Source organism: Lontra canadensis, unplaced genomic scaffold (genome assembly GCF_010015895.1).
Source record: "Lontra canadensis isolate GAN:19392208 unplaced genomic scaffold, GSC_riverotter_1.0 scaffold147, whole genome shotgun sequence".
NCBI classification, from domain to species: Eukaryota; Metazoa; Chordata; class Mammalia; order Carnivora; family Mustelidae; genus Lontra; species Lontra canadensis.
Window position 1 is genome coordinate 951,794 of NW_022631141.1, and position 20,985 is coordinate 972,778.

A 20,985-nucleotide genomic window follows, 5' to 3' on the forward strand; every position below is an offset into this window, starting at 1 on the left:
TCAGCAATTCAACCAGCTGCCGCTCGCCAGGGTGTGGGTGACTTTCCTTGCGTTGGGGTCAAACTCCAACTGGGAAGGTCCGCTGAAGAAATAGTAAAATCCTGGAAATACGGAGGAGGGAACCCGTGAGATACTGTTGCAGATTAACCAGCTTGGCAACACACAGAATGCAGAATGCCAGGCGAGGAGGATTCGGTGTTATAGGGTTTTACTGGGTGCCGGATTCCGACAAGTGTTTGATCGGGTTGTTTTCTCACGTCTTCCTTCAACAGTCCCGTGAGGGACGCGCATCTAAGTCTGCCCTGCAGATGGGCAGGGGGAGGGGCACGTGGGCTGGCCCAAGGTCCCTCGCAGAGGACAGGCTGGCGACAGCACCGCCTTCCAGCTCTGTCCGACGGTGAAGCCAGGCTCCACTTACCATGGTATTCTGCTTCCAACCAGGCAAAACTCTCTGCTTCTTTGGAAACCATGAACTCTTTTTCTTTTTTTCCCAACAGTCCTCCTCCCCTTTCCTTCCCTGAGGGTCCCTTCCAGACCCAGAGAAGCATGGAAACCCCTTGAGAACCCCAGGGCCCTTCAAGGCTCGGCCATCCTTGTGCTCAGGTCACCTTCCGATAACAACCACCAGCCTCCACTCCTCTCTCCTCCAGCAGGAAAAAGATACAACTGGTTTAAAACCCCAGGTGCACAAAGAAGCAATGATTTGCAACTGACTGACGTGGGCAGCGACTGACCACTCGGGGACATGTCCCTGGGAATCAGTAGTTATGGCAGGATGGGGTGAGGGAAACGTGGCCACACTGCTGGAGGGGACTCCTCTGCGCTCAGGGTGATCTGAGAGCTCAGGTCGACCCTGAGCAGTTTGCTGTTTTCCGTGTGCACGAAACAGAGATGAGTGTCCACCGATCACATAAATGTGTTCTAGAAGTCATCATAGACTTGGCACAGAATTGGTAAGTAGCAATTTGGGGGAGAGAGGAAGGAGCTGCTTAGAGAAAACCTGTCATTACATGGGGCACCCGGGGGGCTCCGTCACTTAAGCATCCGACTCTTGGTTTCGGCTCAGGTCGTGATCTCACTCATGAGATCATGGGCCCTGCGTTGGGCTCTGCGCTCAGTGCGGAGTCTGCTTGGGATTCTCTCTCGCTCTGCCCTTCCCCCACTCTCTCCCTCTCTCAAGTAAATAAATAAGTCTTATAAAAAAAGAAAATTTGTCATTACAAATTAATCCAATTGTCCCTCCGCTACCCTACAAAGTTCCCAGTGCCCCGTGAACAAACAAACAGTATCTCCTTACCAAATGCTTCAAAAGCAGCGTCAACCTTCGGGTCCACCCCTGGGAAGTCTTCTGCTATTTGCCTGGGGAAGCCCGGCTCCATGGATTGTCTCTTCTCGTCAAATCTGCACCCAGTAAAAGAAACACAGCACGGCATTGCACGGAAGCCACGTGACCAGAAGCCCTAAGTCATGTCAGGTTTACTGTGGGATTCTAGTAAACTTTCCAAGTATCATAAGTGAATGTCAAGCCGGTCAGACACTACAGAAATATGGGACTTTAGTGGGACTGCAAACACAGCTCTTAAAACTGTCTCTCCCCCAGAGCAGAGGCAACTTCTGGATGTCTCAGATGTCTGTTACCATACTTCTCGAGCCTGGATGGAAAGAACCCTAATCATCTTTCTATCACAAAGGCTTGAAGGTACGGACAGATGAGTTGGCTCATTCATCTCAAATACGAATGTCAACTCCTCTACCATATGTGGCTTGTGCATGTCCTCCCCACCCTGCACGTCTGGATTTCCTCCAGCAGCCTCCTAGGGAAAGGGATGGCGGAGACCAGGAAAGCACAGGGAATGTGTTTTGGGCTCATTGGCTGGACCTTGGTTGGTCCTCCCAGTCATCGGGCAGATGGCCCAGGCATCGGCGTCTGTGTGTCCTGGGTTCTGGCCATAAACCCGGAAAGCTGCTGCTCACTGTCCTCTTAAAGACAGCACTAATGAGCGGTGTGGTCAGGGGAGGCCCTGAAGCATCATATAGCAAAGCTGGAAAGATGAGACAAACACCCAGGGAGGCGATGAGTGGACAGGAAAGGAATGCTAAAGTGTGGCCCGGATTCCCAAGGCTTCTTTCGAAACAAAACACACGCCCATCTGCATTCGGAGTCCAGCTGGGAAGCTCCACGGTGTCGTGGGGCTTGAGGCAAGACTTGAAGAGGGAGTGCACTGGCAGGAGGCGGGGGGCGGGGGGTTGGTGCAGAGGTGAGAAGAAGCTGTCCAGGCAGGGGGGTGTGGTTGCAGGGGGAGCTCCTGCCTGCGGCTCACGGGCTCAAGGTGGGACCGAGGCAGAGGCCCCTGGGACCACCTGAGACCAGTGCTGCTGCCTTTGAAAGCGAGTATGTCCCCATCCTCCGTACTGGGGTGGGGAGGGGTAGGCTGGGCTGCGAGTGACCTGGGGGTATCCTTGGAAGAAGATAATTTCCCTGCTGAGGCTGCATACAAAGTCATCCCAACCCTGTCTTACCGCCAGTATTTGTCTCCTACGAAGAAATACGTTTTCTTCTTTTCTTTATCAAAAAGGGCCGCATCAATTTTCCCTACAGTTGCAGGAAAACCCAGGGTGTGGATGCCTTTTGGATAACCTGCTTGTGCCTCCATTCCTCTGACGGCCCAGAACTGATTTCCTGTTAAGAAACATCATTCGGAGTCTTGCTGAATTTATGACAGTTAAGCCTTCGAGTTTTAAAAATACTTGTCAGCACCTTTGATTTTCAGAGTAAGGATTTAATCCCCAGCTCAAAGTGGATTTTTCACAAAAAATGTGTGGATTGAATGAATGAACACAAATGCAAAGAGGGAATTTACAACTCTGAGTGATTTATATCCCTACGTGCATTTTTATTATCTGTAAAATATAAATAAAATAACACCAGACCCAGTTGTTCCTTCAGAACTTAGAGTGACGAAGGAGACACAATTTGTCAGAGTAGAGAAAATTGAAGTTCTATTTAATTTTCCTGAAAAGGGGTTTATTTCAACGGGTTAGAAGAAATTATTGTTTCATAATTACCTTTAAAAAGGAAAACAGTGTCCTTGCTAGTGTCTTCATATGCGGCATCCAGGCCTGAAGGGAGGGACGGCCAAAACGAAGAGATCAAATAAAATCCAGGTTCAAGTGTCCTGAGGGATTTGCGCCAAAAATACCTAAAATATGTAAAAGAGGAAACCTAAATTAAGAAACAGACCTTCACCTTTAGGGTGTTTTTCTCCCTGTGGTGCCTCATCCACCTGCCCCCATCCCCTCGGCTGCTAGGCTCGAGGGCGGGCAGAAATCAGGCATGCTGTCAACAGAAAAAGATCGTTTCTTTCTCTGGGACACTCGCTTCCGACCTCCTGCCCAAGGATTCTGGTGTAAGATCTTCTAGAGAGAAGGTGGCTACAGTCCATCCAACCAGTGTAGGTATCACAATGCTGGTCACGTTTTCAGACGGACAGACTGGTGTGTGTGTGTGTGTGCGTGTGGTGTCAGTATTTCCAGAATGACTGTGGAAGCGTCTACACGCGTCCTCAACGGTGGGTGGCGGCAGGGAGCCGGTGTGGCGAGGGAGACTGGCTCTTGGCTTCCCTCCCACGTGTGCAGCCTGAACGTGTTGTCATGGACATAGTCTGCAACCGTAAATTAGCTGGTTAAGGATAATGCCCTCCTGATGCCATCTTTAAAGGAAACAAAGATAAAACTCTAATTCTGAAGTTGGACTTGAGCCTTTGGAAAAGCAAGAGTGGCTTATAGCGACTGGAGACAAACACGAGAGGACAGGCATCGAATTAAGCCTTGGAAAATGAGCGGGAAGCTTTTGGGGAAACATGGAGGGGAGTCACGAGAGCTCAGTGATTTCAAGTTCAGAGAAAACGCTTTGCTCTCAGAATTTAAAATTTCCGTCAAGTCTCCATTCTCCTTACTAAACATTGAACATCAGAAGAAGAGAGAGGGAAATGGAATCTTCTGGTCTGACCTGTCCTTAAAGAAGAGGATTTCTCCCCTCAGGGTGCTGACCGCATCGAAGGACAAAGCGGGGTCACACGGGGCTGGGGTCCCCGGTCCTGAAGTCACAGATTCCGTGGGCGCCACGGGGTCATCCGGGGAACCAGGGGGAGCTCCTGAAGGGAACAGATGTGGGGAGGCAAACAGAGGGACTGTGACGCTATCGTCCACATGAGTGCTTTCCCAACACTCTCAGGGGCTTTGAGAGGAACTGCAAATGCGTCATGCCGCGTTTTCAAGCTCTCCCAGAGACCGGCCCTGCAAAGCTCCCGTGCCTGGTGTGTGCAGCCTCGCTCACCGTACAGGGACTGGATGCCATCCACGTCATCTTGAGAAAGGTGGAAGCGGGCCAGGTCTGTGTGTGCCCTGTAGACTGGGTACATCAGAGCGCGGGGGTCGGCCGAGTGAAAGAGACCCAGGGAGTGGCCAAGTTCATGAGCAGCGACCAGGAATAAGTTGGTTCCTATTTAAGAAATCATAAACAACGGTTACTTGGTACGAATCCATGGACGTCCTCACACAGGTCAGCTGTGTGTTCTCTTGGTTCCTCCCTGGAGGCACACAGGGCTTCCTTTGCCTGGTGTGTGGTTAACGGGCCCACACTTCACAGCAGGCCAAGTGTTTTTCAAGGCTCTTTCTTGAAATCAGTCTTTGAGACAAAATATCCAGTCATGTCCCCCCACCCCCCTCTCCTGTCTCAGGATCCTAGCTGAGAGCCAGCTCCCTTGTCCTGTGCTCTGGAGTGGGCCCAAACCGCTTGTGTAGCTCATCCATAAATGTTTCTCTTCATTTGTTAATGAAAAGCTAAACACTGTTTCAACATATTAGTGTTTGCCAGTCATGGCCTCCGTTACATGAATCACAATTTATTCATCTTGATTCTGGAACCCTGAGACAACCATGCTCCTACGATTCCTCATTGGAATGTTGCCTGCATAATTTTCTTCCCAAGATTATTACAATTAAGCACACATTGGGTCTGGAAATATTAGTAAGGATCATTGACATAGGGTTTGCAAGATTGGTTTCAAAGATAGCATGCCTAATCGTGCTACCGTTTGCCACGAAAGAGATCTGGGCCACACAAACACTGGCTGTATTCACATTTTTTGTCTTCATATTATTAAAAATAACCCAGAATACTGAAAATTGGAAGTCATCAGGTAATTCTATTTGACATGCTGAATTTACTTTTGCAAGTGTTATTTGTGTAACTTGTGATCCTAGTACAGTCCTCGTTAGAGGCTTTGCAGGAAGAAGTTGTTAATTCAGTAGAATCAAAGAAATTTACCGAGCACTAACTTCACATTCATACTCCCTACGGAGATTCTGTTTGAGTTTCGATTATAAACCCCAGTGAATTTCAGAAGCAGTATTATTTGTTTTAGCCAATTTTTTGAGAACTTTGGAAGCCAATCCTCAAAGTATACAGTTATGAACTGACAAATATTCTTCCACCTAAAAAATCTGGACACTGTATTAGGGGGCAAGTGCTTTCCTTCAGAACTACTCTATAGAAACTCTCATTAACCTAGAGATAGTAAAATGCTGATTTACGAAGAAAACCTAAAAAGGAACCTCAGTTCCTGAAATTTAACTCTCATCTCCCTTTTGAAGAGTAAAGAAGAAACAGCCCCCAACTGGATACAAGCAATATCCAGGGCACGGTCCCTTGGGTATCTGCAACTCAATATAATGAGAGAATATTCTCAAGGACGGTCCTGAGCTCACCCTAGAAACGTAGTCATCAAAGAAATACTTACTGATGGGCCACACCGTGCTTACCAAGACAGAGAATAAACTTTTCAGACATCTGAAAAATGGTTAAAACAAAAATACATTCTACTAATTCTCAAACCATTCAGGAAATGTGGGACACCCCACTTCTTGAAGATTCTGAGCTATTAAGAATTTTCTAAATCTAAAGAAAACCCCTACCAATGTCATTCCGAGAGATGTGTAACCAACCTGAAGTGTCCCTTGTCCATTGTTCATCGTCGTCAAAGTGGGCATCTCCAAAAATGCCGGGGCCGGGCGGGTAGGCATGACCCAAAACATTTCCAGGTCCATCAAAAGGGCTAAAGTCTCCATGATCTAACAGAGAAAGGGTTTTTATTGGAAAGATAGGTAATTCAGATCTCTTTGGAATACCCTCCCCCAACAGCACCTAGATAAATAGATGCATTTCATGGTTTTTGTGGGTTTTTTTGTTTCTTTGTTTTACCTCTAACTGCAAAGGAGATCTTTATGTCAGCCTCTCCTTCATCAGCCCTGGAGAAGGTCAGTGGGGTCACCTCCTGCCAGAGGCTCAGGGCTTTCTCAATGGCAGAATCAACAGCATCTCTTGGCAAATCCAAGGTATAATTTATAATCCTTTAAGAGAAAAATTGAAGAAGAAGTTCTTTTCTCCTGTGATAGTCATTAGCAAAATCTGGGTAGTGTGTGAAAACCTCTTTGGACCCGTTACCTGTAGGTAAGGTGGGTTTTCCTCCACTTGGGCATGCCAGGGAAGGTGGTGAAGTCACCGACGTCGGGAACGCCACACCTGGGCTTACGCATCATCTCCAGTGTGTCCTCGTCCAGCTTCCCCGTCACCTCCAACCCGAGGAACTTCTGCATTTCTCGGATTTTCTCAACGACGGGACCATGGTCACTTCTTCTAACAAACGGTTTCGTCTCTTTTGCAAGTTTGTAGTATTTTTCCAGGTATTGCTAATGGGGTAGTAAGTAAAGTTTTTAAGTCATACTTTGATTTTTAGCCTTTCATAGTAAAATGCAGCTGCTGACTCAAACTGTCTGCAGTATCTGTCTGGTTTGCAGAAATCAAAATGAGTGTCCTATTCAGCTCAACTCTCAGTTAAAGACTCCTCCTCGCTTCTGTTCTGCCTTTGTGGCCAGATAATCTCTGGAGCCTGGTCTACTCCCAAAGCAATGAAAATGAAGCAGAAAACCAAGATAATGTCTTTTACCTTAAAAGAGGAACACAGAGCACATAGGCTTCTTTGGGCATAATTCTGTATTTCAGGCCCATTTATTAACTCCCTCGACTTTCTACTTTATGCATCTCCTGAGGACCTGCCCTAAGAAGAAAGCTGGACAAACCCCTGCGTCTAGACACGACACTAGCAACATAAACACCAGCTACATGTGCATTGGATTAGATGTCCCAGTGGGAGATACATTTAATTACCCTCTCTACCTGCTACTCTCGCACCCTAAGGCCCAGCGAGCCCTGGGAGGGACACAGCCACCAGTCACCTTAACAAGTTCCATGCTGTCCTCGTCCTCTGCAGCCCTGTCCGCTGGGTAGGCTGAGCACACAGCCACACAGAGCAACAGGAAAGCTGGAAGGTTCTGCATTTCCACAGGCTCTTCTTGGCTCTAAGTCGTCGTGGTGCTCTCTGTCTATCTTCTCCTGGGTCCGGTCTCTGGAGCCCTGACTTTTATAGGGTGACAGAGGTGGGTTAGGTCGCCCGGAGCTTGACTCATGATTGCTTTCATCCGAATGACAGCAGGACCATGTCCAAAAATTCCAAATCTGAAGTCGGATGATATAACCTACTTTACTAATTTCTCTCAACCTTTCCAATTTTGCAAATCATAACAGTGATTAAGCTCCAGGAAATGCTTCCTGTCTTCGTAAGAAGAGAACTAGGGCTTTTTTTTTTTTAAATTCTGGAAAAAAAAAAAGTGCCCGGAATTTACTAGACCATTTATGTTTATGTGTTTGAGAGGAGAAATAGGCTGACTCAGTAAAAAGTCAAAATTGGTTAGAACATATGAAATGCGGTCTTATTTTAAGAAAAACAGACTTAAAATCAAACACAATGAGATGTAAGTAAATGACAAGCCGTGCTTACATAGCTCAAGTGCACACTGTTAGATTTTGTAGTAACAGAAGAAAGAATATCTAGAATAAGGTTGGAAGGGAGAGTCTGTGTTTTGAGCCCTTGACTTGAAGTCTGTCTTATTGGTTTCTGGTTGGATTTGTTAGGAGAAGGCTCACGGGCAGGACAGAACAAAGACCGCGAGGGAGGAGGTGTGCCCTTTCTCCTCCGGCTGTCTTCCTTCTGTCCCAACCTGGGAGCGGGTAGCAGACCTGCAAGGACTGCCCCCGCGACCTGGTGGGGTCGGAACAAAGCACGTTGTGCCAGAACCAACTTCTCCGTCATCGTCCCCGCCGCTCTTCTCACTGTCTTTCCACCTCTCTCCCTCCTCCCTCAAATCAACATCATAGATACTTTGAACTTCTTTTTTAAAAAGATTTTATTTATTTATTTGAGAGAGAAACTGAAAAAGAGAGAGGAAAGGGAGCGGCAGAAGGAGAGGGAGAAGCAGGTTTCCCACGGAGCAGGGAGCCCGATGTGGGGCTCGATCCCAGGACCCTGAGATCATGACCTGAGCCGAAGGCAGAGGCTTAACGACTGAGCTGCCCGGATTGTGGGTGAACTTTGAACTTAAAACAAAAGCCACCCTTAGTTGTCTCCCGCAGGGTGCTTACCTGTTTTCTCTCTTCTTCCCTTCCGCTTCCTTCCTTTTCCTTCCTGCTATCGGTCCCGCAGAGCACTGCTCCTGCCAATAGTGCTCGTAGGGAAGACTGTGGACATCCACAGGGTAGGGAATTCGGCTGAACGTTTTACCATCCTCCTGCCACCTGCCCCTCTTCCTCACCGACCTTGCCTCCCTTACCCTTAGAAAAACAGAGCAGAAAAAGAGAAAGAAATTAAATTGGAAAGAGCCAAGTTCACACTTTCGAAACGTCTTAAGTGAACACTTTTTATTTGCCACCATGCTTCGTTTTTTATTTGCTTATTTGTTTGCTAAAGAGCAGAACACCCAGGAGTGAGAAACTCAGTGAAACGATGTAGAAAAATGAACAATTAATAAGTGCAAGTTTTATTCCCTGCCTTTGCATTTCTTGTGCATTTTCCTTCTTTCTCAGTATCTTTGTATGTTCTGAATAAACACCGGAGAGATCTCATCCAGCGCGCGTCACAGGTGCAGTGAGAGGTCTGTGCCTGGAGGTGACCAGTCGTCTGAAGCCTGGGGCTGTGCGTCAGGGGTAAGCATCTGTTTTTAGACTAGATTCTATCTAAAGACATCTCGTTCCTTTAGGGGAAAGAATTTGGGTCTCGTGTCGAATGAAATCAGGGGGAAATGCTTGTCCATCCTGATGTGAGGGTAGCCAAGGGGGCGGAGCGGAGACAGGGCTGGTACCGGGAGTGAGTTCGGGGAAGGCTCGATGGACGGAGGCAGAAGTCGCTAGGGACCACGCTCTCAGTTCCTTCTGGATTAAGGTTTTTCCTGTGAACATTTTCTCTCGGATCATGACTAATAAAACATATTTCAAGTTCAGAGGGAAACATTACAGATACCATGTTTATTTTCCCAGACGTTCAAACACAATAGGCAAAATGGGCTATGTTGTTGCTCCTGGAATAAATGCGGACTTTTCTGGAAGTGTCGCGCCTCAGGAAGAGGTCGTTGTTTGTTTCTCAGTGGCACCTCGGACCGCCTCATGCAGACTGTTCACGCGGAGCTGGAGTGCGATGTCCCCCTCCCTCACCGCAAATTCTCGGTTCTCCCCGGGCTCCTCATGGTGAACATGGCACCCGGCACCGGCATAAACCGCACACCCTAGTATTGCTGAAAGAATTAATAATCTACTAATTATGAATGAAAGTTTCCCAGGAAAAGTCAAAGAGGCGAATGAAAAGTCAAAAAAACCTCCTGAATCATGGAGATGTTTCTAAATCCCCAGATATTACCAAATACCCTATTAACTGAATTTTTTTCTTTTCTTGCCTTTGAAAAGGATTCAAGAGACCATCTTAAGTGTGTCTAATGAAGAATAAATTGAAGGCTTGTCTGCACCTCTTCCTCATCCCCATGTCTGTAAAATTCTCAGAGGGCAGCATCGGAGCAACAATGCATGAGAGACGATTTGCATTTTATAGATTAAATTTTAAAAGACAATGCATCGTATCTTAGGGTTTCTGAACTTGGAACACTCTTCTTGGAGATATCTGTTTACTTTTATTTATTTATTTTGCGTGTTGATATAAGTTCACATTCATTACATTGAAAGTCTGGGTGTTGTTAAATAATATCAATGACTCACGTATTTTTTTGAGTATTTTGGTTTTGAAACTCATAAACCCTAAGATACAAAGTAAAAGACTGTCCATGAATCTGTGTTATCTTTGCGTAATCTAACCCAGTGCTATTTTTGGATCATACTAACTTGAACAATAAATGTACTCTACAGTAAATAAGTAAGTAAGTAAACAAAAGGCAATGCGTTCGTGAGGGAGAACAGGTAGGTTACAGAGCAGCTGAGCGGGAGAGAGAAGGAAGAGAAAGGGAGTAACTACACCAAACGCAGAGGGGATCTGTGAACACTGGGGAAAAACTTAGGCATTTCCAGCGCAGGGACGAGAAGGACCGTCCCGCAGGATTTGTCACACGGCTGAGCCACCGCAGAGCCGGAGGAGGGCCGGACGCGCAGAGCCGACCCGCAGGGCTCCGAGACGCGGCTGTACACTTAGACGCGTCGGAATCCAGCTTGGACTCAAGAACCGGCATCGGTCCAAGTCGCAGCCTCTCTGACAGCCTCCCCCGTTTGTCTCTCCACTTGTCGCGTTCCTCCAGGACTGATGCGACGAGGTCACACGGACACCCTCCACCTTGGGACGCGGTCCTCTCTCCTGTGTCTGAGTCTCCGTCTTCGAATCCTCGCGTCCCCAAACTGAGAGTGAACGCTTGGAGACCACAAGAAACGGAGAAACGTGGAGGCAACAGGACCCAATGACTCTTTAAAAGTAGGAAGGAAGGAGGGAGGATAAAACGCAGGCAGGAGGGAAGGAAGACAGGAAGGGTGACCTCCGGCAGGGCAGGGCGTGCTCAGGGCGTCGAGGGAGGGGCTGGCCCGGTGCTCTGCGGAGGGAAGGTGTCCCCTGCAGGACAGGCCACCCAGGTGCGGATGTGGAGGGAACGGCAGGAACAGCATGAACGCCGACACAGAGTCAAGAAAGCTGAATGTCTGTCAGGAAAATGTCTGTCAAGAAAATTCATTTCTTATTGACGTAAAACATGCGTGGAGAGTTGTGACAAAAAATGAGAAATGAAGTCGTGGGCAGACAGGTTGAAACTCATTCGTGAAAACCCGCTAGTCTCTGGCTAAGATGTTTTGTTTATTCTGTGGGTAATGGAAAGTCATGTCTTTATACTATATTTTAAATAAAGTTTTATATATTTCAGTAAAGCTTCGTATTTTTAGTATAGGAAAATACAGAATATAGAAAAAGTAGAAGGTAGAAAAGAAATCATAAATAGTCACGCCACAAGGAGGAAAACATGATTAACACTTCACTGTGCTTCCTTCTAATTTTTACTTTTTTATATCACAGTGATCAGGGAAAATTCTAAAAGTGCATCTGTTTTTCCACAACTTTGAATCTCCCCAGCCAGAGAGGAGGACTAATCAGGCAATATATCCTCTTTGAATCATAGGACAAAACATGTTGCTTACATGTTTTTTACATTTCTCAAATTATTTTTTATTTTTTGCATTTTTATTTTTATTTTTTAAATGTTTTATTATGTTAAGTTAGCTACCATATAGTACATCATTAGTTTTTGATGAAGCTTACAGGTTTTTTTTAATCCATGTTTTTCATAGTTGAAATCCTACCCCATATGCTAATTTTCATGGCTGTTTGCCTCAGAAATGTCCAAACATCTTAGCTGGAAGGTGAACCAGAGCAGAAGAGGGAATTAGGAACAGATCATCTGAGCACGTGGATGGCTCAGTCTTCTTTCGTTTATGAGAGCATAATGACTCAGATCACTCAACAGGAGTGGTAAAAATGTCGCAATCCATCCCTGACATTCCTTGGTGGTGGCAACGGGCTTTGTGTGTCTCCGGGCAACTCTGATATTATGGAAAGAAGGAGACCGTTTTGTAATATTCTTGGCGGAGGTACCGCGATTGTGCAAACGGAGGAACACGAATTAAGGTTTCTAGTGGTTCTCCAACAGGCGGCATGTTCCATCTGATTGTACAAAGTGTCGCTCGAGAAACACGTTTTCTGATGTGAGGGTCACAGTGGGCCCAGAAGGGGGACTGGTGGGAGCAGCAGTGTGGGGCAGGCACGGTCCCAGACTGCTGAGCTCACCTGCAAGCCACCGTTCCATGGGAAACGGACTTGTCAAGCACACTGTGGAAAGACAGCTCTGTTCCACTTCTTAGGGCCTGCCCTATACATTCTGGAAATGTTCATTTTGAGTCAGTTGGCAATAGTACGCTTTTACGTAATTTTCTTCTGGGGCTGGCTCCCCCATGTCTGAGCACATCCTTTGTTGACCTCTCCTGCGGGATGTGCCTCATATGGGTAGGAAACAGGTCACAGGTTGTTTTTTCTCTTTCCAAATCAACACCTCTCTAGTAGAGACGTGGCTTCAGCACTGTCTAGTGGGCAGAAAGTACTAGAAAGCAAGTGTCCTGGTGCCTGAGCACACGTAAGGAGCAAAGTCTCTTTCTCATTCTTTCTGATTACCAGAGTTCCCGAGGTTTTGTAAGACATAGATGGGCCATCAGATCTTTCCCAATACAACTTCACCATCCCCAGAAGCTGCAGGATAATTCGTTTTAAAGCTAGAAACTTTGTCTTCAATGTCACAGCTGTTGGGTTTCTTCTCATTGCATGTGCGAGGCTGGGCGGGCTTGCTTCAGTGACTACTGGCCTGGGTCTTTTTTGTTTTCCTTCTAAAGGAGATGTTTATTGTAGAGGTAAGTAAAAATATAGAGGCAGATAATTTCCAAATTTCTATTTTGGACCATAAATTAAAGCACACCTGAGTGGTTGCCCTTTGGCCATATCCATGTGTCACTGTGGACAACAATGACAGCATTTGCTCACATTAGCTTTTTAGAAAAGGCTTTATTCTTTTAGTGTAGTTTGGTTTCGTAGCAAAATGTAGGGTAGGTACAGAAACTTTCCATGTACTCCCTGCCCCCAAACATACATAGCCCCCCAGTATGAACCACCCCCATCAGAGTGGTACCTTTGTCACAATTGGTGAACCCACACTGACACATCAGTGTCACTCCAAGCCCATCACTTACTGACATGGGGCCCACTCTTGGTGCTGTACAGCCAGCAGGTCTGGATAAGTGTATGATGACCTGTGTCTCTCCGGATGACATCACACACGACACCTTCACAGACCCAAGAATCCTCCGTGCTCCCTTCCCTCCCCCAACCCCTGGCAACTGCTCATCGTTTTACTGTCCCCATGGTTTTGCCATTCCCAGAACATCCTATAGTTGAAAGCACAGTATATAGCCTTCAGATTGGCTTCTCTCACTTAGTGATACGCATTTAAGTCTCTGTATCTTATCATGGTTTGATAGCTCATTCTTTTTTTTTTCTTAATACTATAGGATTTTATTTATTTGAAATGGGGATGGGAACAGAGATTAAGTGTAACTGAGCATTATGGACATTTTGTGCTGATGAATGTGTTATGACAAGTACAACCCAGTAAACTTCCTAAAATCATTCAGCTATACACTTAAAGTGGGTAAACTTTATGATATGTAAAGTAAGCATCAATAATTTTTTTAATCATTTTTTTAAATTTATTTTCAGCATAACAGTATTCATTGTTTTTGTACCACACCCAGTGCTCCATGCAGTCCGTGCCCTCTCTAATACCCACCACCTGGTTCCCCCAACCTCCCACCTACCCCCCACCTCTTCAAACCCTCAGGTTGTTTTTCAGAGTCCATAGTCTCTCATGGCTCACCTCCCCTTCCAATTTCCCCCAACTCCCTTATCCTCTCTAACTCCCCTTGTCCTCCATGCTATTTGTTATGCTCCACAAATAAATGAAACAATATGATAATTGACTCTCTCTGCTTGACTTACTTCACTCAGCATCATCTCTTCCAGTCCCGTCCATGTTGCTACAAAAGTTGGGTATTCATCCTTTCTGATGGAGGCACAGTACTCCATAGTGTATATGGACCACATCTTCCTTATCCATTCCTTTCTTATTTTTTTTTAATTTAATTTTATTTTTTCAGTGTTCCAAGATTCATTGTTTATGCACAACACCCAGTGCTCCATGCAATCCGTGCCCTCCTTAATACCCACCACGAGGCTTTCCCAACCCCCCATCTCTCTCCCCTCCAAGACCCTCAGTTTATTTCTCAGAGCGCACAGTCTCTCATGGTTCGTCTCCCCCCCAATTTCCCCCAACTCACTTCTCCTCTCCATCTCCCCATGTCCTCCATGTTACTCCTTATGCTCCACAAGTAAGTGAAACCATATGATAATTGACTCTCTCTGCTTGACTTATTTCACTCAGCATAATCTCTTCCAGTCCCATCCATGGTGATACAAAAGTTGGGTATTCATCCTTTCTGATGGAGGCATAATACTCCATAGTGTATATGGACCACATCTTCCTTATCCATTTGTCCGTTGAAGGACATCTTGGTTCTTCCCACAGTTTGCTGACCTTGGCCATTGCTCCTATGAACATTGGGGTACTGATGGCCCTTCTTTTCACTACATCTGTATCTTTGGGGTAAATACCCAGTAGTTCAATGGCAGGGTCATAGGGAAGCTCTATTTTTTATTTTTTAAAGAATCTCCACACTGTTCTCCAAGGTGGCTGCACCAACTTGCATTCCCACCAACAGTGCAAGAGGGTTTCCCTTTCTCCACATCCTCTCCAACACTTGTTGTTTATGGTCTTGTTGATTTTGGCCATTCTAACTGGTGTAAGGTGGTACCTCAATGTGGTTTTGATTTGAATCTCCCTGATGGCTAATGATGATGAACATTTTTTCATGTGTCTGTTAGCCATTTGCAGGTCTTCTTTGGAGAAGTGTCTGTTCATATCTTCTGCCCATTTTTTGACATGATTGTCTGTTTTGTGTGTGTGGAGTTTGAGGAGTTCTTTATAGATCTTGGTATCAGCCCTTTGTCTATAGTGTTATTTGCAAATATCTTCTCCCATTCCGTAGGTAGCCTCTTTGTTTTGTTTCCTATGCTGTGCAGAAGCTTTGATCTTGATGAAGTCCCCAAAGTTCATTTTTGCTTTTGTTTCCTTTGCCTCTGGAGACATATCTTGAAAAAAGTTGCTGTGGCTGATGTCGAAGAGGTTACTGCCTATGTTCTCCTCTAGGATTCTGATGGATTCCTGCCTCATGTTGAGGTCTTTTATCCATTTCAAGTTTATCTCTGTGTATGGTGTCAGAGAATGGTCAAGTTTCATTCTTCTATTCGTAGCTGTACAATTTAAGGGAAAAAATTCCTACTCTTAGGTAAAATAAGATAGCCCATTATGCACCCACCACCATGTATGGAACTTATGTTCCCTTATATTGCCACAGAAGTTACTGTTTGGCATTCTGGGTTGTTACTAGAGATCACAATCTGGCTTCCAGCAAGTCTGACTTAGAGCAGGCTGCCTTCCTGAGCCGTTTAGTGTAGATAAGGGAATTGGTTTCCTGGGCATGTTGCCACAGATTGTGGGTCAAAATTCCGTTTTTATATAGGATCTGGCCATTATCCATCTATATATTCAGACTTGCATAGGAAAACTTGTCTCTACCCCATGGCTTACGCACCTCTGTAACGGAAGAAAGCCTTGGGTATGTACTGAATGGCCTCTTCTTCTGCTATCCATATATTCTTTGCTGAAACTCTGAAATTCATAAGTGCTTTATCCTGGGAATTAGGTTTCTTCAAGTTCTCTCAAATACCTAAAACCAGTAATGTTCATTGTCCTGACAGATCTGCTACAACGGTCCTAGGCACTGCCCTGGGACACCTCATCTTCTTTGAATCATGATTTTTAAAATGGACACTTCTTCGGGGGAGGGTGTTGCATTATGTAAGAAGAACAAAACGAAGGTTTATATTGTAGTCATCGCTAAACTGAGCGTCGGGTACATACCAAGGAAGGATGAACTCACACAATGTCACTGGTATTTGTGTTCTGGATTTTTCCCCACTAAAACTACATTGTGAGAAAAATGGAATCAAGTTTCTGAACTTTCATTATTTATATAGTTTTAGGTAATTAATGTCTCGGCGTGTGTAATATGGTCAAACAGATGTATATTCAGACCCGTTCTTCCAGAAAGGCAGAAACCACATACCTGTCATCTACGATGTGTCCCACACGGTGCAGGTGGTGTGACTGACGCTCACACCTGCACCGTATGGTGAAGATCAGCATCCTCATTTCACACGTGAAAAAACGGAAGCTCAGGAAATGCAAACATTTGCTCAAGTCCATGAACAAACTAAATATAGGGATGGTGCCAACGTCGTCCAATCGAAACCCCGAAAACCAGAAGCCCGAGTTTGCAGCGTCTGCAGACTAACGCCGGTCCCTGCATCTCATCACTTCCTGCCCCCTCCTCGCCTGGACTTAACTGTCCCCACAAATGTCGTCTCTCAAGCTTTCACATTTTTAAAAACTGAATCCCTCTATGCGTCTCTGAACCCAGTGTCTGTCCGATAACCTGTCGCAGTTCGGGGGGCCCCTCTCATCAGTTTCAGTCCCCGACTTCCACGTCCTCTTTCCAAGTCCAGGCTTTTCTGCCCTCGCCCTTCACTCGTGCTGCCCAGATGTGACCCAGTTAGGACCTAGGAGCAGTCACAGTGCGTCATGGAGCTTCAGAAATCCACAAAGCCTCCTCGTTCACCAAGGTTAGTCAACATTCCAATTCCTGAAACAGTTCACAAAGTCTTGCTGGCCGTGAATTCCGGAGTGCTGGTCAGAAAACCCAATCCTCAGGTTCTGAGCATAAATACCCACTTTGATACCTTTGTGTCCCAAAACACATTTCACAATCCTTGTTTCTTTTCAAAGTCATATGTTACTCAGTTACGGGATGGGAACATGCTGTTCTAAGTTATGAATTTAGGGCTTAAGTGGAAAAATGTCTCTTCAAACCTCACTTGTATTCACATCTCTCCTAAGATATCTTCTTGCTAATTCAACTGCTGTAAAAAAGTACAGAAGACTGGGATTTGGGGGTTTGATGATAATTTACTGATTATTTTATTTTGCCAGTAGTCGTGGGGCCAATTACTATCAGATCGTGCTCCTTGTTAGTTAAAAGATTATCAGCCAAAAGAAGGAAAGTCGGAGTTTCCAACTGGAGTCTGGAGTTAAACAGCCCTCAGCTTGAGTCTGGCACCTACCAGCTCTGTGACACAGAAAAACCACTTATGTTCTTTATGCCCTTTCATTTTTGTTCTTAAAAAGGCAATAAAAGTCTATCCTACAAGCTTGATATATATTACAGAAACAAATACACACACACACACACACACACACACACTCCTAGGCACATAGTAAACATGATTATTCATAACAATTGGATATCTAGAGTGATGGCAAAAAACGATGTGACCGTATTTCTAACTTTGAACAATTTTTAATAACTGGGAAGGAAAGAAATATGGAGAAAATGGCAGAGGGAGCCCCTGAAAGTCAGAGAGGTTGCTGAGATGTGAACAGACTGCTGGGGGAAAACAGCAAGTCGGGGGGGTTCTGGGTCAGGGAGAAGACCAGATGGGAAGAAACAAGCTTCGGGCGAGTAACTATGAGGTACCAAGAACTCCGCCGACATGAGTCCTCAGAGCAAACCTCACAAACGTGCGCTGTTTTCCCTGAGATGCAAAGAGGGCCACGGACCTGCTTTAGGTCAGTGAACCACAGTGCAAATTTCCCGACTGATCAATACCACACATGTCCCCCCACGCTGGAGCAGATGATGCAGTCTAAAACGTCCCCTCCCTATGAAACAGCCTCAGACCAACGAAGCTCACTTTTCAATGCTTCCCTGGGCTTGGAGGAGATTGTGACATCTCCAGGGCTCCCCATTCCCGCTGCACACACTCACACACGCATGCACACACACAGACATATGGGTTGAAGCTAGATTAAGGAGGAATGAACAGCTAGTGGAGAACAAATGGGGGGGGAAAAAGGGAAGTTCTCCAAGGTCATGCTTATGTCAGAAGGACCCTGAGGACACTAAATCTTGAACAATTTGCAAGGTAGAGGTTTTGCACCTAAAAGCTCCTGCCACAAATCCTAGAAAGAGACCCAGGTGGTTTCAGATGAGAAAAATCCTTTTGCTTCCTAACAGAAGCAATAACCAATATTCTTGAGGGGGAAAAAAAACCAACATGCTCTTTTTAGAACCTCTAGATCGCTGCAAATTAAGATTCTTAAAAATGGATCCCACGAATTCTCCTAATATACAAGGGAACAAATTCTAGGAATGAAAGTCGATAGAAAGATCAAATACCACATTTAGATCCACAAGGTCTTTGGAAATTTTTTAAAATTATGTTCAGCTAGCGAACATATAGTTAAGCACGTCATTAGTTTTTGATGTAGTGTCCAGCAGTTCATTAGTTGTGAACACCCAGTGCTCATTATCAAATCTATGTATCATATGTTACATAAAATGTATTAGTGTATGTTGTATGTACTGTGTGCGTAAACACACACACACATTATAAAGGTATAAAGACACAAAAGATGAAACCACAAACACGAGCAAGTGAGAAGACACTAAGAAATGATTAGTCTGATCTGAAAATGAATCCAATGGAAATTCTTGCTTTCCAGCTCTGGTTCCATTTACTCACTTTTCATATCTTTCATTTCTGTCTGTATTATGTCTGTGTTTTCCAAGAAACCCTGGAATTTATTTATAACTATTTTTAACATCCTTTTTCTGTAAATCTCATCATCTCTATAATTCCTGCATATGTTTCCATTGACTCATTGTTTTTTGTATTATGGGTCACATTTTCAGACTTTTTTGCATATCTGGTAAGTTTTTAATTGGATGATAGACATTGGATGCTATATGGTTAGATATTTAGACTTTTAAATTTTTTCTTTAAAAAGTGTTCAATTTTTAGTAGGGGCAGGCAGTTACATAACCTAGAGCTAGCTCACCATGATCTTTTTATCAAGGTTTGATTTTAAACATTTTTACGATGGGTTCAGTGTAGCCTTCTTCTGAGGGCTTTTCAGTCCTCCTCTTATGGTAGCTTTGCTGGTCACCGCAAGCGCTCTCCGTCCTCCCCTCCGGCTGGATGGGGCAGAAGTTCTCCCAGTCCTGTGCGACGCTTGGGGCTTGTTCAGTCTGGGGCTTCCTCAAGATACATATGTAGCTTAGCATTCATTGACAGGCCCAGGGGGACTCCTCTCTCAATTTCCGGAATGTTCCCTCTGCATAGCCTGACAGCATTCTCTTCTTCCACACTCTGCTCTGCCAAGTACAGCCACGTCCGTCTCCCTGAACTTCAACGACGGTCTCCTAACTCAGGGAGACCACGTGTTCTGCTGGGGTCTCTTCCCATGTGCTGTATTCTGGAAACTCCCTGAAGATAGAAAAGCAAGGGAGCTTTTTGGGCCTGCATGGTTTCTCTTCTCTCCTGGACTATATTTCCCAGCACCCAGTGAACGGAATCAGCTGCTTCACACATTTTGCCCAATATTTGAATTGATCACAGCGGGAATGAAAATTCAGTACTCGTGTCTCCAACATGACCAGAAACAAAAGTGACCCTGGCAAGTTATGTTTATATGCTAACCACAGAAAGACAAACCCTGGATTTTAATCTCTGTGAGCTGGACGTTTTCTTGGATAAGTCAGCACAGTCCTTCCCTTCAGTACCTTACAACCACAGAATAGTTTGATATGCTCGTAATAACGCTAGCAAATCACCCCGAGGGATAATGCTTCCTGTAAAGCCTATTACTTGTGCTTCTGCTACATCCCGTTAACTACTAAGTTGTTACCCTCCCCATACGCACTGTGGGATACAGTATTTTCATTTATTTTCACTGGGCCTGATTCTGCCTTGTTAACTAATGCACACCCCCGCCTGAGTGTCCTAAGGCTCCCAGACCCAGCAGACCGATGCTCTCCCTTCCCTCAACCACACCACTACCTCCTCCCTGACCTGCTTCTCCTCGCCTAGTCCCTACTCAAGATAAGTTCTTAAACCAGATCCTTAAGATATCATCCTCTGTCATTGCTTTCCAGTCATCATCCACATGCAAAGCAGTCACTAAGCCTTACACGTTCTCCCATCCAGCGGTCACAGACCCCTGCTCCAGCATCGCCTCTGTCCTACCCACGCCTAGGACAGGTGCCCAGGTCTAACGCGCTTCTCACCTACAACAACAGCTGTTCTCCCTTGGACTTAGCCTTAAGCCCTTCTGCTCTACATCCACACTGCACCAGAATGACCTTCTAATAAGCAACTTAGTCATTTCTCTCTCAAGTCCCTCCAACACAGCCAGGTCATTTATGAGACAAGGGTCAGACTCACGGCGGGAACGGTCGCTCATGACGTGGCATTTATCCTTGCCGGGCCTTCCTTCTCACCGTGCGCTCCAGTCCGCACAGCGCTACTCTTCGTGTACTACGGGTCTTTAAAGAGGCTGCTGCTGCTGTCTTGGATCCCCTTACTTTAACGTTTTTCTGCCTGACAGATTTCTCTCGTTTTAAAGCACGTCAAGAATACCATTTCCCACAGTATTCTGTGCCCCGTATCTGCTACATACTTGTTAGTCTACCCTCTTAATTACATAGTGATTTTTTGTTTATGCATCTTTTTAATGTTTTTACCATATTTCGTGCCTTTGAGGGCAGAGACTGTCTCAGTCCTCTTAGGCCCCTCATGCCTTTCACAATCTAGAATCTGTAGATTCTCAATAAATACTTTTCAATGAAGGAACAAAGGCAAAAAAGGTGAAGCTGGGGAACTATATGCCACCCAGAAGGGACAGTGTCCTCTGCTGCAAGGTTAGAGGTAGAAGGCAGCCAGGATGAGGAGGACAGGATATTGGTTCTGTCTGCCTTGAGGAGTTGCTCGACCAGCA

The 20,985-nt window shown here is 45.4% G+C and overlaps 1 protein-coding gene across 1 annotated transcript; it reads right to left on the reverse strand.

Moving 5' to 3' along the window:
• On the reverse strand, window positions 1-7,440 carry LOC116859066 (stromelysin-1). The gene is made up of 10 exons (XM_032844081.1): window positions 7,297-7,440; window positions 6,506-6,750; window positions 6,263-6,411; window positions 6,007-6,132; window positions 4,337-4,501; window positions 4,010-4,154; window positions 3,067-3,200; window positions 2,521-2,680; window positions 1,298-1,401; window positions 1-101 (listed from the first exon to the last, which is right to left on the reverse strand). Exons 1-10 carry the CDS (start codon window positions 7,396-7,398, stop codon window positions 1-3), a joined length of 1,431 nt encoding a protein of 476 aa, XP_032699972.1. The 5' UTR covers window positions 7,399-7,440.
• Between the last annotated feature and the right edge of the window lie 13,545 nt (window positions 7,441-20,985).